Here is a 17,884-nt window from a genome sequence, read left to right as displayed (position 1 = left end):
ATTTAATAATCTTTTTACAATATTTCATTAATTTTGTCAGGTGCCAATTTTTGTCAATTTTCGAAACACTATACTTTTTTTTCAATTTTTTTCCTAAAAATTTGAATATGGCATTTTATGGTGGTTTTGGACTCCCTACACCCAGACTATGCTTGCCCCACAATACAAAGGATTTTTATGACTTTTTAATATATTTTTTAATATTTTATGAATTTTGTCAGGTGCCTTTTTTTTTGTCAATTTTCGACATACTATACTATGTCTTTTTTCCCCCAAAAAAATTTGAATATGGCCTTTGATGACTGATTTGGACTCACTACACTCAGACTATGCTTGACATATGATACGAGGGATTTTTATGACATATTCATTTTTCATACCAATTCATGAATTTTATGGAGTGACTGTTTTCGTGAATTTTCTATGACCTCTTTTTTTTCCAGATGGTGACGAGCTTCTTCTCTCACTTCATCGTCGTCTTCGTCTTCATCTTCTTCTTCTCCCGTCAGTCAGAATGGACTCTGGAAGGCTGCACGCTTTAATATCAAGATGTTAATGTGACGGTGCTAGTAAGAAAACATTTCAGAAAATACGTTTAATTCACAATTGTGACAAATAATACATACATATTTAATTAATTCCAGATATTATATTGTACAATGTTCTCTCCAAACAGATAATTCGTACTGATCCTACAAAAGAAGCTACAACAATCAGACATCGCATTTTCTTAAATCAACATTGGACGACAACAGGAGTGTTACAGCATTAAATGAAAGGAATTGATCCACTCAATAAATACTTATGTATTTCTTGCATTATTTAAGCATTTTAGCGTTTAACATCAGTATGTCTGTCAGTGGTGGGAACCAGGCTTAGGCAGGGTTCGAGTTATGATTTAATCTCTGTGGGGGTCTCCAAAATAAACTATAAATGCAGAAGTAAATATAGTTTATTATTAAATAGTTGCGCCTTTAGTGACGGCTACGTTAGCCTACGTGTGACACTTGTGCACACACACACCCACACTGTATGCATACAAACTGATCTTTTTATTTTTGTTGAAAAGCTCCCAAATTGATAGTTTGCACACATGGTGGCATGGTGGTGTAGTGCAGCCATGCTGCATTCATGAGGCTACTCTTATTACTTATCAGGTCAAGCTATTTATCTTTAACGTCAAGACACATGTGGGAGGGAAACTAGCTTTATTTGTAATTTAAATATTGTACTGTGTTTTCAGAGACCCCCACAGATATTTGAGTTAACTGTGTTCAAGGGAGCCAGTCAGTCCTCAGTCGGGAGCTCAGCTCCCACCTAACGCCAACACTGCTCGTATCGTATCTCAAGTCTAGTCTGAGTGTAGTGAGTCCAAAACAGTAAAAAAAAAGCCAGTCATATTTTTCTTTAAAAAGTCATAGTATAGTATGTCGAAATATCATGAATAATTCATTAAAGTAATCATTAAAATTCATGAATTGTTGTAAAAATTATTAAAAAGTCATAAAAATCCCTTGTATCGTATGTCAAGCAGTCTGAGGTTCGTGAGTCCAAAAGAGTCATAAAAGGCCATATTCAAATTCAAATTCGTGAAAAAAAAATGAAAAAAAAGTCATAGTTTAGTTTGTCAGAAATTCACGATAACTTGTCACTCAATAAAATTAATAAATAGTTGTAAAAAATTATTAAAAAGTCATAACCCCCCGCTGGCATTAACTCATTGACCAAGAAGCTGCAAGAAGCAAACTTTCATCAGTGTGTGCTGCAGGTGTGTGTGTGTGTGTGTGTGTGTGTGTGTGTGTGTGTGTGTGTGTGTGTGTGTGTGTGTGTGTGTGTGTGTGTGTAGGAAAGCGGAGTGGATTAATATTGATGTGGGTATTCTCTTACTGATAAAGTGGAACGGATTTGATCGTGAAGCAATGGAGAGTGCTGGACAAATTAGACCCGTCATGTACTAATATTTTTAACGGCAAATGTGGGGGTTCCAAAATACTTTTTTTAACAGGTGGGGGGTCCTGACCTCGGATATATGGTGGCAATGCCCATGTGCTGAGGACAGTCATACAGTTGCAGTTAAATGATGCTGCCGTTATCTACGCTCTCTTCAAAGCCCCTAGACTCCTGATTTAGATTGATTTAGTTGTCTAAAATACGTCCACATTGCTTTGCTCCTCCTGTCTCTCCCATCTACTGAATGTAAAACACTGAGATAAAAAAACAAAACTATTCCTTTAAAATAAAATGAGTGTATGATCTGTCCCTCTGTGTTCTTGTAACCTCTAACACACTTTCACTGGCAGGTTAAGAGGAAGGAAGACATTTAGACAATTTAAAGTTTAAACAATACACTGAAAATATACTGGAACCAATCAGTCATCACAAGTCCAAAAAAGAAACTAGTCAAATATGTTTGGCCTAACCTTGTATCTTGATTTAACACCTGCTAATACAATCATAAGCTAAATATTACTATTTACATTGTTCAGATAAATATCTGCTTTCCGATCCTCGTCCATAGCAACGATGGGTGCATCTGGTTTGGGGAGTGTTTCATCTTGTTGATGTAGCCGAGGTTTCTCTGCTGCATTGTGTTTGTTTTCCTGGCCTCTCTTTTAAGAAACACAGGAAGTAGGAATGTTCCAACAGCTTCCTCGCTGCATAAAGTCACTCTTCTAGGATTTTCCGGACAAAAAGTCAATGAGGAAGAGAGGAAATGGTCTAAAATAAAAAAAAATATTGCAGTAAACAAAAACATGCCAACCCTCTCACAGTAGTGGGATGTGTTGGAATGAATTAGAGACACTACAATATGTTTTACTATATTTACTCTAATGTGGGTGCTCAGCATCTTCTGGCTCAAAGGAGAAGTCCAGTTTATAACAACCTGGCTCTTATTACTTGGCTTGAGTTTTGTCCATCATTTCTAGTCCACAGGAAGTCAAAGGTCAGCGGGAGAGCAGAGGAAGGTCACTGGGATTCATGATGAGGCTCGAGTCCAGGTTCAGGTTATCTGTAGAGACACAAGACAACAACACTTTACATCTCGAGACGTTTTTATTATTGTCAACAAGTTCCATGAAAAGACCAAAACGAACAATGTGTTTTTCTATGAATCACTACTTTCTGACTTCCCTGCCCTGGCTGTGGCTCATAACAGTAAGGCCATTATTTTCCTGGCAGATAAAATGCCCAGGAATTTCCTTATACAGCTGATCTTAGCAGCAAATGTTACTAAAACAGCAGGAAATGCATTTGCAGGGGACTATTTTCAGTAGCGTATTAATTCTGATTCGATGCTCTAGTGAGTATTTGTGGCAGCAGGACGATGAATGTGGGATTAAGTCAGAATAAACTAGTGAGTGTGTGTGTGTGTGTGTGTGTGTGTGTTCATGGTGATGTAGGACCATGTCACCCAGTACAACAATGATCTATTATTAATAGTTTTTTGACAAGAATGGAGCACTATGGCACAGAGGAATAAAATACATCACGCTTTAATACACATACAATACTTGTTAATAGAATACATATATGTAGGTTCGGAGCTAAACTTGGGATTTGTAGACAAGAATAGAAAAACTGCAGCGACACAATCTTGTTTTCCTTTAGCACATTAAGAATGTACTTTTTTATTTGATTATTATTTCTATTTGCTGCTAAATTAATTCACTTAATTACTAATTTGTTATCTGAATTAACACATCAGGTATGTTAGTGTTACTGGCCCTGTTTTACTGTGTTTACTGGACCATTTGACTGTTTATGTAAGCAGTCATCAAGAAACATGGAGATCTCCAGGCACACAGAAATAACTAAAATATTAGAAACTGGGGCGTATTCTGCTCCTGTCTGTCACTCAGACATTCCTTCCTCCTACATCAACCTCTCTGTGTGATGCGTGTCATGAAATTCACCTTGATCAAAGTTGTTGAGTTTTTTGGAGTTGGATCCTTCACCCAATCCCTCGATGTCCACAAGGTCGCTGTTGACATCTGAGTCGTTAAGAGCACTGAGGGTCACATCTACACACACACACACACACACACACACACACACACACACGAGAAAGATTACATGTGTGTTTGCAAAAACAAATACTAGTTGGCCAAATCATAACTGACGAAGGGAAGTTAAATATATACTTGATAAAGTTGATCACTTCAACAAAATAATATGAAAATAAAACTGGCTAGGCATGGGATGATGTGACAATGTCATTAAGGGGTGATGGTGACAGTAAACAGGTCGTTTTGCTGACTAACCTGCGGTCTTCGGTTTCTTCATGGTGGTCTGCCTGGAAGTCTGCATTCCCGACGTGACGACAACCTGAGACGTGGGCACAGTGACGACTGATGGAGCGCCCTGCGCTGCCATGGCAACCGCAGCAACGGTTTTCTTGATGACCTTTTTAGGCCCGTCAGAGGAGGTGGGCGGGGCTCCGTCTTCGTACAGCTTCCTCTTCACTGTGCCCTTCGCCTGACCACTGGAGGGAGGATGGGAACTAAACTGACTTTAGTATTTGACACCAGGATAACAGGAGCATCCATGTTCAGATTCTTTGGACATTTGCTATGAAATTTGCCACAAATAAAGGTCTGTATGCAACGTAAACGCAGTATTTCAGTGTGCATGTGTGTGTGTGTTACCCTGCAGGACTGGAGTCTGCCACTGGGTGAAGCTGCATGGTGAGCTCTCCTAGTTTGGTGAAGGCAGCTCCAGCTGCAGAGAAGATCTCCCCAACCTGTCAAACACACACGTTATCATTAAAACTGGACTCTGCAACGTCCTGGTGACGGTTTGCAGAGAAATGTTAGACTCCAATAATTAGTCAAAGTGGAAATGCAGTTCCATGGGGTATGTATGTATTATTCAACAGGGGGACGACACAATCAAACAAACGTGTGCAATATATAGTGTGAAGAATTATGTACATGACCAAAACACAATGTAGACATTTGAACTTTATGCTGAAGCATCTCTCTTCCCTGGCAGTGAGAACAAACCAGGACAATCAAATGGACAGTGTGTTCACTTCATTCAAACATATTGTGTATGAATTAGATTTGTGGAAACAATGACGGATGATTAAGTGATGACCAATCAGCACGCAGCAGTCGCATCATTAATTAACAAGTGATGACCAAATAACTTTCCTGGGTCCATCTCTCCACACTCAGGTGACCTCACATTCACCGTTATTTCTTCCTGCTCCCGCGAGCGGCAGCGGGAAACGTACTGAGGGGCTCGTGCTCGTTTGCGTACGTCACAAGTAAATAATACGGTTGATACGGGCTAACTGCGGCGGCAAAACTACTTCTCGGTGGTTCGTGTGTAAAAATGACTTACTTTGGTGGAGGCTGAGGTCATTGTGCTGGTCTCCGTGGCACCACACACTGTAAACGGTCTGTTTGGACTGTATACCGGGTAGACGGAACTGCTGCTAAGATGCTAACAGTGTAGCTAGGTAAGTTAGCATCTGGTCCTCCCGGGGAAGCAGAGCCGCTTTTAACGTGCTCTTCCGCCGCTTTCAGCGTCGGTGCCTGGTGAAGACCGACATTTGAATAAACCCCTGCATGGTGCTATAAAAGTAGTTTTGTTTTATCTACGGTGAGTAACGTTACCACTGGGTCAAGTCAAGCTCTGACTACAACAAGGCTAGGGCCGCCTTCAAGGTCTCCTCGTAATTTCCATGTTCAGTAATGCTCTCTATTGCGCCCCATGTTTAACGTCCACGCGTTACAATATAATGTAATGGTGAAAGTCTACGAAGCTTTGGATTTCTTTTTTTAATATGCAATAAAAAACAATGACACACTGAAAATACACACTAATATTTAGACGTGTATCAGGACAAAAGGTGGAAACCATCGACAGTGAATAAAAGTATAACATTACACAATTAACACAAAGAATGCATTCAAGTGATTCATAATGTTTAATGTATTTAAAAAAAATGCTCTGTTGCTTATCAAAATTATTCCGTAACAAATGAAAAATATAGAACCATTGAACTCAGCACGCAGCATAGCGACATCTGGTGGTTTGCATAAATTAAAGCAGCCATTCAAGTTTCAAACCCAAATGAATGCAATAAAAACAATAAAATTAAAAAACATTCCCAGTTTTGTAGGACACAACCTTTGGATCTTTTTACAGCCTTCAGTGTTCCAACATCACTTGCAAATCAGTCAGATGTACGCTTTTACAACATCTTAAACACATAACATCAGTTACAACAATGCGTACAAATATAAAGGTATCAGACAGAGCAGAACAATAGCAGCCACAGAAAGAAATACTGTACGTTTTCTGTTATACGGTCTGTGTGGGTTGAAGATTATAGTAATTCCCGTAGTACATGAACGCAGCGTCGTGTACGTCATGCCTCGTTCATGCTCTCTGGTTAGAACCCGTAACAGGCAGGAGAAACGCACCACTGCTGATTGTTACATCAAAATAAATCACGCCACGTGATTTATTACAAGTTTACCAGCGCAAAAGTTTGCTAACAATCTTAAAGAGAACACGCGGTCACTTTCTTACGCCAATAATCGTTACACGTAAGAGTCTATGGGAGCATTTTTAATCCAAATGTACTTATATGCCGTTTGATTTACGGTAACATCAAACCTTAAAAACCAATATATATAAATTATTAGGTGAATTGAATCTACATATTTGGTTTGAAGTCAGTAATTCAGTTCTTTTATTATTATTTTTTAGTAAGCTGACTAACCGTTAACATCCCGGAAACTTCCGGTGTTCAGTCACAGTCATCTGACGAACCTGACGGAACAAGTGACCGATGTTTGACCAGCAGGTCAACTTTTTTTTGTAAAACTAACGAAGACTTTAATCATGCGGGGCTTGATTTGTGGACCCAAACTCGCCGCGTGTGGGATTGTGTTGAGCACGTGGGGGGTTATAATGTTGGTGAGTGTGATTTTTTTAAATTTTTTTGGTTTATTCTCGGTAATCATACTTTCATTTCCGACAGACAGTCAAGTTACAACCGTCCAACACGCTTCCTTGTAGTGAGGGTTTGGAGTTGAATGTGTTTCCTCGGTGATATAAACGAGTCTTATCAGACCTCCAAAGTTGTTTGGAACATGTTTGGAACACAAGACCCACAGCTTTGTAGTTCAGAGCAAGAGAAGGGAATGTGAAACATCATTTGCCATAACGTTGGTGTAAATCAATCCATTTATATAAAGGATGCCCTTTCTTTTGCTTTCAGTGTATTCAACAATGTCTGTGCTCACACGATACATTTTACCAATCATGCAAGACATCAATTAAATGTAATCTCCGTCCAGTAGCTTCTATGTAATCTACATGTTCTTCACAGAACAAAAGCCATCGACCCTGCATGTGTTGACACCAGTCTCCCTCCTCTTCCTCAGGCCATGCTGGGGATTTTCTTCACCACACATTCAGCAGTGCTGATCGATGACGTGCCTTTGACGGAAAAAGACTTCCATGACGAGTGAGGCTCCAGATCTCTGCCTACACAGCTGCACTGTGGCTTCATGATTGGCCACCTGCTCCAAACACATAGAGGACAGCATTTCACCTCCCCTGCTGGCTCCACACCATCTAAATCTCAAACTAACTACTCACTAACCGCACGACTAGAATACGCAAAGTTCAATCAAACTGCGTGATCTCTGAGAGACTCCTCTCTCATAATCTAAGCCTGTAGTTCAAGTTGTCCATCTGTGGTGTTTACTGCAGCAGTAACCGAGGCTGTAGGCTCCGTGTATGTTGTGATGGTCTGGTTATCAGGTTGAATCCAAAGTGGCAGATATGAGAAAATGGCCAGCACCGTCGCCTTGTCTTGCTCGCCACCAGGACACCACCTCTCCAGTAGAGCGTGTGGTGGGTCCCGGGGACGGCCCTCGGTTGCCGGCTTGTATTCAGCAGGCACAAGGCCTCCTAAAGACTTGCAGATTGAAACGAAAATACCAGGCGTCTTCTCATTTCTGTCACGCACTCTCGCCTCTAGAGGTACATTTGGTATTTATCACGAGGGCTAGCTGGTTAGCATGCTCATTTTGAACAATTCCTTTAATAATAACACCTAAATATGAGCAGTATCATCAGGCTTTTTTTTTGTGAGATGTGCACTTATTTCATCTGCTTTGATGTCTTTGTTTCACAGTCCGAACCCTCCTCTGAAGATCTACGCCCTGTACGACAAGGTGGCCTACAACTGCTTCATAGCAGCCGCCATCTACGTCCTGTTTGGTGTTTTCTCCTGCTGCCAGATGAAGATCAACAAGCAGAAGGTGATTTAATTATTTTCTTTTTAGTTTCTTCACTTTTTGTGGACCAGGTCAGACAGAACGGTTGAAACCAACTATAACACAGTGGTATCTCTTCATGAAGACACTTTCTTCTGCATACATAGGCGTTTAGACCAAAAGCAGGCGTGGCTGATGTGTGAGTGGGCTCCAGGTAGCGTTGAAACTTTAAAATATTAACTGCAGTATGATCAACAACTAGGAATAAAACATGTGTGAATTGTGATAATTACTTTAAAAACAGGAGGGTTGGGTAAGTAAGGGAGCTCTGTGATACGTTCCTATTCTTAGAATCACATTTGTGTCCTTTGAGCTTTATTTAATGATTAAACTGATTAATTTGTGTGACTTGTTCTTCTTTAGGAGTACCTGGTGCACTAGTGCCACCTGCTGGACTGAGGAGCTCCCGGCAGCACTGACTTCCATCTCAGGGTTTCAAACTCTTAATGATAATGTACAGGAGGAGCTTGGACGCTGTGAGAGCAGATCCATGTATTTAAGATGAGATTAATTCGACCTCTGATCACCAGAGCTGCAATGATTTGACTGTGTTTGTAAAAACTACGTTGGAACAAATAGTTGTCCTCCAGAGTCTTTGATTGTTCTTGTTAAAAATGTAAACGGTTGTAAATTATTTTGCCTCAACTTTGATATGTACTGTACAAGAGAATGTATTTCTGATTATTGCCAGTATCCATATTTATGTGCAGTGTTAGTCACTAGATCACGGTATTAATTTATTTTGTCGGATAAATCATGAAGGTTGCCTTTATTTCAATGTCTAATGTCGTAGTCCAGCATCCGTTTCAAACATTAAATGTATGTGGTTAACTGAGTCTGCTTGATTCGACTGTTTATTTGACACAAACCTGAAACATTTCCCTTTTTTTCTACATTTACCCTTACATTGCAACAAGTGCAACTTCTCCACAGTTGGTGGGACTTTCCAGCTTTTCAACACATCGTCAGCATTGTTGCTACAATTACAAAAGTTTAAGGCCATAAAAAAGTGGTAAATACCCAAACATAAGAATACTGGCTGTGTTAAGAAATGAAAAGAGCACAGTGACAAAAAGAATCCAAGTTTAGCTCGAGGAAACGTACGAGCTCTTGGTTGTAACGGACCTTCAGTCACATAACAGGCGGCTGCATATGGAACGGGATGGATATGCGTGCTCCACCTGACTACTGACTCAGGGCCATGACCTTTGACCCCTTCCCAATTAACCACCTGATATTAACTTTTCAGAGAAAGAAGCAATTTTTATCTACAGCATTTCACTCAACATGGTATATTTCTCACGTCCGTCAGTCTGTCTGCCCCCTAGTGGACAGGAATAAAAGCACCCATGCGTTCTGCCAGGTGAGTTTTAGTTTCTCCATGGACTTCAAACACAAGGTACATGTTTTGTGTGCATTAGCAAGTTACGTAAATTAAATCCCACCAACGGTTGCATCACTTTTTGAATAAAGGTTTGAACAGATTCGTGATCTGATCTCTGCTGCCTTTGTCAAGATTGTAATCCTAAATAATCTGTCCGTTTTCAAATAAGAAACTTGGGATGTGTCTGCTCCGCACAACCTGATTGGTTGTTGCCTTAATTATCATGCTCTCGCTATTTCAGTGTGAAAGTACTCATAACAGAAACAATCAACACAGTTAAAACACAGTTAAACTACATTGACGTGGCCCCAGTGTGGCCTTTAGAAATGGATAACCAGAATGTTTTTCCCACTTGCCTCTCAGGGCCTCCATAATTCATGACTGCATGCAGCCTGTGAGTCCTTCTATATGGTGATGCTATTTTCAATGTGGCTGGGCAGCAGGAAAAGGTACTTGAGCTCCAGGCCTTCATTCTGACTCACGATGTGCTCCTCGATCTCCTTCAGCTCTGCTCTGAACTTGTCAATCAGCTCCTGGGCCCGCCCCTCGGTGAAGTACTCCTCTGTGTAGTGGCCCAACGCGATCTAGGCAGGAGAAAACAGGAAGCTACTGAGGAAAGAACAACTGGATTGATATTTCAAATGGCAAAAAACAACTGATATAAACACACAGCATCTATATTTTATAAAATGTTCCCGAACATAATGGCTTATAGTGTCTGAAAGACCAGGGCAGCGTATGCAAAGCCAGTCTTAACACGGCTGAATACAAATAAACTATTGCTGCCTATTTCTAGCCTAATGTCCTTATTTAACTTCACCAAACCTGGTTAAAATGCTTTTAGTCCTAATGAGCACATGGGTGACATGAATGGTTCTCAACGTTTTCTGTCATTCTCCCCTTTGGAAGGGCAAAAGATTTCATATTCCATATAAAGCAGACAGAGGTGGACTCACTGCGTCTGGTTGTGCTCGACCCAGATGCCACGTGATAGCCATCTGCACACAGGACTGGCTGACATCAGGAAGGGTGGCCATGATCATCTCCATGGTAACCGCATCCTTGTCTAGGGGTGGGGGTTGTCTCATGGTGCAGGGGGTGTTGGGAACCCAGGCACACCAGTCGAACTGGAGACACAGAGACAGAGAGTGTGTGTACGATATGTCTGACTGTGGCAGCAACACTTTACCAAGGCAGTGAGTCAATGAGTAAGTGTGTGAGTAAGTGTGTAAGAAAGTGTGTGAGTAAGTGTGTGAGTGTTCACCTGTCCGTTGTTAGTAGCAGCATGCTGGGCTGTGCAGGTGAAGATGGTCACTGACAGCAGGGTGGAGAGTTCCTCTCTGGTGCTGAGCTTACTGGACAGTCCTGAACACGCATCCATCCACCATCAAGAATTAGACGCACAAATATAATGTCATATATATATGTCACTAAGTGACCAACACCAGATCTATGCAGTTTTGTTAGTCAACAATAAAATAGCAAAGGTGTATAATAAACAATTGCTTTCTAGCTAGCCAAGGCAACTGCAACCTACTGTATGCTAAGCTAATATTAGCCAGCTAGCTGTAACTTACTTAGTACACAGCATGTATATGTTGGTTGCTTTGTAATATTTGCTGATGAAGTCATTCCCAAACAGAAAATTACAGACTTTTTTTTACTTATTTACAAAATAGCTTTAGATATACGGTACGATTGTGACGTAATGTCAATGTTTTGACTGCAGTTCACTGAATGACCACCGGTGTCACTAACAACAAGGATTTACTTAATGTTCCACACGTTACCTTTTAAACCTGGATTCATTAAGGATAAAAATGCAGCATGTTAATAACTGACCGAAGTTGGGGAGTTCTGCAAAGCCTTCCTCTGTTATGTCTCGGATCCAGGCTTGGAGCTCAAGGTCCTCCTGCACATCGTGGTCTGACGTGTAGAAGAGGTTTACCATACCTGAGACAAAACTGAAGGAAGATGCACAATGTAAAGCATTTTATACATTTTGATATAATGAACTGGTATTTTTACCAATCAAATCTGAAGTATTTAAATCGCTTTCGTCCTTTAGGTGCCACACTGCACATATTCCATTTCACTTAGAAACGTGCCAGTTATTGAATATACTTTCAATCTCCCAGATATTTAGGTCTTGTGGTTTTCAAAATAAAGCAGCATATATCAGCTGATAGGGTGTTATCTACCCGAGTATGGCCTCCCACAGCAGCAGCGCGTGTTCTCTGTAGAAATAGTCTGGGAGCTGGGAGACTCCTCGGTCAGTGAAGTCATTGTTGGGCTGGAGGGAGCGGTAGGTCAGCTCCTTGTACTCATTCTGAGCCAGAACCAACAGGCCGTCGCCACCTGTAGACACAACCTGCACACAGACCAACCTAACAACTGTCAGCAGACTGGTAACCATCAATACTGTGGCTGTGGTGAGGCGGAGGGCCCAGTGACTCACCCTTTTGAAGATGCCATCTGCTGAGATGAGCTGAGAGCGCCCCCTACAGTTGATCTCCAGAGTGTAACGCAGGTGAGGGGCCAGGAGCTGCAGCATGACGACACAGAATACAGATAAATAATAGTAGCCCGCAAAGCACTGAAGTGATGAAGGTCTAAAAAAACAAGATGTCACTTTCTCTTTTATGCACAAATATTGTGTTCATTCATGTATTATTTCCAGTCACTTTTACTTCTGCTTCATATTTTTGTTTGTCAGGATACCATCAATGAAACAAAGCACCGCAAATGTTTCAAATTAAAAGCTTGCCAGTAATGAAACTCCTTTACAAACATCTCTGCATCTCCAGTTTTTTCTGCGTTTTGAATTCCATTAAAGCTGCATACCGTATTCGTAAATTCGGTAAAGCAGTTTTACAGTCATCATGTAAAGTAAACACACTATTACTCTCCTTTGTCACCAGAATTGTAAACAGACGTGGTGTACATCATCTAACTGAAAACTACAGTTCTGGGTCATACGACTTACCTTAAATATAGGGTGCACAGCAGGTAGCTGTCTCAGAGTGGCCACACAAAACACCTCTACCACCAGGTGAGTCCGGAGCAGGTGAGACAGCACCTGGAACACCTGGAACTCAGCGTGACGCACCCACATCTTAGCCAGTAGCCAGGCGAGGGGCGGGTCTCTGGGCAGGAATATGGGCGTGTCCAGGGCTGGAGTCTGCTCTAGCTGAGGACAAGGAGGTGGAACCACAGACTGTATATAAGTGGACGTTGCCATGGTGACATCAACCATTGGTTTGTGGACTATGGGTTTTGAAACCTCGACTTTGAGATTTTTGCAACCAATCGCCCCCTGCTGGCCAGTAGACAGAACACAAGTTTAAGGAACTTCAGCTTTGGCTTCACTTTTCAGAACCGGAGGTTGCCGCCCGGGGGAAACTATGGGTGCTTTCAATAATTAACTTATGCTTATCAATAAACCTACTCTTGCACTCAGCACTTATTAGATGTGTTTCATGTTGACATATATAGATATATATTAGAGCTGCTCAGATATATCTGGGGGCACCACAATTAATCCGCAGGTCGGGTCATAAAAATGAACATTCAGCAGATGGGTCGCCTGTACAGGAAAACTGAACCCAACATGTCACTGATGTGCATACAAACAGTCACACAGGACCCCTGAAGCTTGATTAGCACCTCTTTGCATGCAACAATCTCATGTCTATGAGCACTATGGGTGTGAATGACATACCTGTATAGCAATAGGTACAAGTCCGTCGTCTGGGTGTTGGTACAGGAGACAGAGAGGAACAGCGATGTACTGAGGTTCGCCCCTGATTACGTTGGTGGGAACCCCTTCCATGACGGCGTAGTCCAACAGGTAGATATTCCCTGCCTGGGTGGGAGGTAAGCAGAAGGAGAACAAGGACATGGGAGGGGCAGAATATGAGATGAAAGAACATAATGACACAATTCTGCAGTTGGTATATTGTGGAGATGTTAATTAGAGTAGAGATCGCCACCTTGAGTTCTTTGTTGAGGTTGGTCCCGGCCGCCATGGAGCTCTGCACCATGTCTGCTACCACAGGGAAGTTCTTTGGCAGCTTCTTGCACCTCTGGATCATCCTGGGGTTAGACCCGTTCATACACTGGTAGCCAAAGAACCAGTCCTCCTTCCAGTGATCCATGCAGTACTCTGAGACAAACGCACACATACTAGATGAGGTCATTGTGAACTTAATGTGCATCAAGTATAGAGATCAGAGGATCATGCATGTAGTGTGCAACAGGAAACTTTTCCCCCATCAGGCTTTGGGAGAAATGTGTAGTGTATTTCCCCACCAGCTATGGGGCTCCGCAGCTTCCAGAAGATCCGTTTGAAATCGTCCAGGTCATCCCAGGACTTCCCAAACCTGATGGTCAGCTTCTTCAGAGACAACTCCAGCAAGCTGATGAGAAGAAGTGTGTTCATCACATTAGAATATTGTAGGAGCTCAACGCTCCTCTTTAGGACCAACAGTCTCTGTGAGGACCAACTCACAGAGGACTGTTTGACGGTTCACACCTGGTTTTAAGGTGGTGGGGTTAGGTATTTGGTGGTGACGGGTTAAAGTAAGAGCTCGAGGCATGTCATCAACGCGGGTCCTCACATGTACAGCAAGACAAACGCATGTGTGCGCCACCTACGCAAAGTGTAATGAATGTTCAAAGTCACTCCTCTTCTCATTGTCAAAGCGGACGTCTTGGGGTAAATCGGATTCTGCTTTGGCGTCGATACATCTGGGGATCCCTGGAGCCCACGTGGCCCATCTGAAGGACAGAACCACACAACAAGATACAAATATGAAGACATTAACATGACAACACATCCAGTCTGGGAAGTGAAGCTGTATCTCTGGGTTGTCATGTGTGTTGGACCTGTAAGTCGCCTGTCTCTCCTGCAGCTCCGTCTTCCTGTGAGCCAGCAACTCAGGTATGGAGTCATCCCGCTGTGTCTTCGCTACAGAGGCAGGAAGAGGAAGGAGACAGGACAGTGCAGCTTTAGCAACAGTTGGGGTCAAAGAGCAACCTCTGGGTCGGAAAGGTGAAGCCAACGTGGACGCGCCTTAATCTTTTCACTGTCATTAGCCACATCTGGATCACATGTTTCTGTAACACCCGGCCTTTAACTTGCATTCTCTCTACTGGCCAGCAGGGGGCGACCCCTCGGGTTGCAAAAAGAAGTCTGATTGCATGGAAGTCTATGAGAAAATGACCCTAAAATAACCATGAAGCAGGGGATGTTTTGGGGCGGGGCTACCTGGTGATTGACGGGTCGCTACAAATGCAGTTAGCTACTAAGATGACTTTAACTTACCGGTAGCTGTAAATTTGAACTTGATTTATGAAGCTTTGTTAACAGCTTCACAACACAAAGCTGTAGTCCACAAACCAATGGGTGATGTCACCATGACAACGTCCACTTTTTATATAAGCCAGTCTATGGTTGTACCACAATGATATGACGCAATATGATGCGTGACATCGTGACATCTCTAACCTAACAGAGTTAAAATGGGTCTCAGCTCAGTGTCTTAGAAATTGCAATCATCATGAATAATCCACGGATCCAGTCAGGATTTGAGTAGCATATATTTATATTGCAGAGGCAGAAAGTAAGGGTGTGGAGGCTTAATCGTGATCAAGTTGCAGAACATTAGCCATGCTGTAATCTTTGCCCCACCCTCCATTGAACAATAGGATCAGTCACAATGTTCTACAGACCCCACCCATCGAAGCACAGGCTGGTTCATAGCAGATTCAAATGCACAAGTTTTGCATGTTGCTGTTGTTGTGCCTGCTATAAAGCCAGCCTGATGCTTGGCTATAAAGAGAAATTTGAATGTCATCCTGCATCCAGTGATAGAGGATGCTGGATGACTAGTCTGGATCAGTGTGGAGTTGCTTCTGAAAGCATCTTTCCTACCTGTTCCCTCTCTTATCTCCAGCTTGACGTCTCCTACAAGCCATCGGTAACAAGGGAAAGTCAGCACGCTGTCTCCACCTGGAGGCTCCACCGTAACGTAGCGACAGAACCAGTTGTCTTCAAACCAGTACCTCTGTTTTTCCAGTCTGACCAGTAGCAGGGAGCCTAAATGGGAATGGCTTGTCACCTTGTACTGATCCACCTGACGGAGATGGAGGGATGGAGAAGCAGATAAAAAAATCTCATCATACTTACTATCACTGTTAAATGATGCACTATTAAGTGATGACATCACCATTCATACTCACCGCTCCGCGACAGAAGTCCAGTCCAGGGTTGTCCAGCAGGGTGCGCTCACTCTCTCCTTTCTCGCCCACCAGCGTCACATAGATGTAGTTGTTGGTGCCTGAATACTCCGATGTACCAGTCGCTACTGTGACCGTGTAGACTTCCATCTAAGGACACAGTAACATTATGTTTATTACTATGTGGAGGACTATGTGGAGGACTATATAGAGGACTATGTGAAGGACTATGTGGAGGACTATATAGAGGACTATGCAGAGGACTATGTGGAGGACTATATAGAGGACTATATAGAGGACTATGTGGAGGACTAAATAGAGGACTATGTGGAGGACTATATAGAGGACTATGTAGAGGAATTTGTGGAGGACTATATAGAGGACTATGTGGAGGACTAAATAGAGGACTATGTGGAGGACTATTTGGAGGACTATATAGAGGACTATGTGGAGGACTAAATAGAGGACTATGTGGAGGACTATATAGAGGACTATGTAGAGGAATTTGTGGGGGACTTTATAGAGGACTATGTGGAGGACTATGTGGTGGACTATGTGGTGGACTGTGTGGAGGACTATGTGGAGGACTATATAGAGGACTATGTGGAGGACTATGTGGAGGACTATGCAGAGGACTATATAAAGGACAATATAGAGGACTATGTAGAGGACTATATAGAGGACTATATACAAGACTATAGAAGACCCCCACCCAACAAACACACACACACACACACACACACACACACACACACACACACACACACACACACACACACACACACACACACAGCTGGTTACCATCAACAGTGCAGCATTAGTATTTATACAACATGATGGTGTTGATGTCTCTGAGGAAGTCCAGATATTTCTACAGGAAATGTTTACTTTGTAGATGCGACACTTTCTTTTTAAACACCTTCGCTAACTTGCAGTGTTTTATAGTTGTTGTTTTCATGTCCAGCATGTCGTAGAAATCATCTGCAGCCGTCACATATTCAACGAGGGCAACATCATCATATCTGATACTAATTTGAATACCATTTCAAAAGGAAGCAAATTTCCACACCAGAACGATGCAAATGAGCAGATGAGACCACAGATAAGTAGAGTCCACATACCGTGACTGTAGTCGGCTTATCTTAAATGTAGTGAGATATTACTCACTAAGCTTAATAATTATTAAATTCGGCTTTGTGGATGAATGTTGCCGTTGTATTCAGAGAAAGGATGTGGTGCACTTTGAAATTGGTGGTAAAATAGTTCCATTAATTCTTCTCCAAGCTCCGATCTCAGAGGAAAACCGTGCTGATGTGAACATATTAGCAGTTAAACAAGTGCATGGATTCATTGACCGGCTCAGCCGTCGCCACGTTGAGAGCCGTGTGGAAGCAATCCCTAAATCATATACTCTGGATTCTGTGTAGCGCTCCTTTAAATGCCAAAACATATTTGTGCGTGAGAACAAACAGACCCATTCCAGCATTTCCGTGTGTGACCCCAAACTCACTAAGCCAGTCTCGTAAGATCATTAACTTTACAAAGCAATCATGGCAGACGCGATGGCAGGTGCCAGGAATGTGACTTACTTTCACCCCATAAAGAGTAAAGAGCCTGAAGGCGTGTTGAAGTTTTCCCTAAAGTTTGAACGGAGGATGCAGCATATAAGAGTCCATGGAGGGGAAGCAAGACAAACACTCACCTTAGAGCAGACTTGTGTTCACAGCTGAGTATCTGCTCTTCTTTTCTTCTGGATTTTCTCTGGCACTTCCCTCTCCTCCCCTTCCCCTCCGGATCGTATTTCTCCTCTTTTAAAGTTTCTCCTCACAGATCTGTTGGACGGTTGTCTGGTCAGAGGGAGGGTTTCCAAAGTGTCTGTTTCTCAAACACTCGCTCTCTCAATCTTACCTCACAGCTCTACTGGCTCTCTCCTCTCACACTCGGGGCTTTGTGTAGT

At 42.4% G+C, this 17,884-nt stretch overlaps 3 protein-coding genes across 4 annotated transcripts; 1 reads left to right on the top strand and 2 right to left on the bottom strand.

Annotated features, from left to right (window-relative positions):
- Nucleotides 1-576: 576 nt before the first annotated feature.
- On the bottom strand, nucleotides 577-5,677 carry LOC311009003 (BPTF-associated chromatin complex component 1). Of its 2 annotated transcripts, none has more exons than XM_084002980.1 (5): nucleotides 5,347-5,677; nucleotides 4,647-4,741; nucleotides 4,263-4,501; nucleotides 3,915-4,022; nucleotides 577-3,010 (listed from the first exon to the last, which is right to left on the bottom strand). In XM_084002980.1, the coding sequence occupies exons 1-5, from the start codon at nucleotides 5,365-5,367 to the stop codon at nucleotides 2,946-2,948; spliced, it is 528 nt and encodes a 175-aa protein (XP_083859106.1). In that variant the 5' UTR covers nucleotides 5,368-5,677; the 3' UTR covers nucleotides 577-2,945. The 2 variants fall into 2 exon arrangements, with proteins under 2 accessions (XP_083859106.1, XP_083859107.1); XM_084002981.1 differs by having other exon boundaries at nucleotides 4,263-4,483.
- Nucleotides 5,678-5,975: 298 nt separating this feature from the next.
- rnaseka (ribonuclease, RNase K a) lies at nucleotides 5,976-9,138 on the top strand. Its single transcript, XM_084002982.1, has 4 exons — nucleotides 5,976-6,933; nucleotides 7,404-7,486; nucleotides 8,162-8,288; nucleotides 8,667-9,138. Exons 1-4 carry the CDS (start codon nucleotides 6,859-6,861, stop codon nucleotides 8,682-8,684), a joined length of 303 nt encoding a protein of 100 aa, XP_083859108.1. The 5' UTR covers nucleotides 5,976-6,858; the 3' UTR covers nucleotides 8,685-9,138.
- Nucleotides 9,139-9,229: 91 nt separating this feature from the next.
- Nucleotides 9,230-16,077, bottom strand: alox12 (arachidonate 12-lipoxygenase; the record flags this gene model as incomplete). The annotated part of the gene is made up of 14 exons (XM_084002975.1): nucleotides 9,230-10,271; nucleotides 10,644-10,814; nucleotides 10,952-11,052; nucleotides 11,530-11,651; nucleotides 11,889-12,058; nucleotides 12,146-12,232; nucleotides 12,674-12,877; nucleotides 13,409-13,552; nucleotides 13,680-13,852; nucleotides 13,999-14,105; nucleotides 14,344-14,466; nucleotides 14,575-14,656; nucleotides 15,623-15,824; nucleotides 15,931-16,077. 14 exons carry the CDS (start codon nucleotides 16,075-16,077, stop codon nucleotides 10,092-10,094), a joined length of 2,013 nt encoding a protein of 670 aa, XP_083859101.1. The 3' UTR covers nucleotides 9,230-10,091.
- Nucleotides 16,078-17,884: the final 1,807 nt, after the last annotated feature.

Source organism: Eutrigla gurnardus (assembly GCF_963514095.1).
Source record: "Eutrigla gurnardus genome assembly, chromosome: 23".
Taxonomy (NCBI): domain Eukaryota; kingdom Metazoa; phylum Chordata; class Actinopteri; order Perciformes; family Triglidae; genus Eutrigla; species Eutrigla gurnardus.
This window is presented reverse-complemented; position numbering and strand designations above follow the sequence as displayed.

What these genes read in the sequence shown, in the direction of transcription:
- LOC311009003 (XM_084002980.1), bottom strand. Translation starts at nt 5,367, where the DNA reads ATGACCTCAGCCTCCACCAAA. An exon ending in TGACCTCAGCCTCCACCAAA is followed by an intron (nt 4,742 to 5,346) that starts GTAAGTCATTTT and finishes TGTGTTTGACAG; the next exon opens with GTTGGGGAGATCTTCTCTGC. An exon ending in GAAGAAACCGAAGACCGCAG is followed by an intron (nt 4,023 to 4,262) that starts GTTAGTCAGCAA and finishes GTGTGTGTGTAG; the next exon opens with ATGTGACCCTCAGTGCTCTT.
- rnaseka (XM_084002982.1), top strand. Translation starts at nt 6,859, where the DNA reads ATGCGGGGCTTGATTTGTGGACCCAAACTCGCCGCGTGTGGGATTGTG. An exon ending in CGTGGGGGGTTATAATGTTG is followed by an intron (nt 6,934 to 7,403) that starts GTGAGTGTGATT and finishes CCTCTTCCTCAG; the next exon opens with GCCATGCTGGGGATTTTCTT. An exon ending in GAAAAAGACTTCCATGACGA is followed by an intron (nt 7,487 to 8,161) that starts GTGAGGCTCCAG and finishes TTTGTTTCACAG; the next exon opens with TCCGAACCCTCCTCTGAAGA.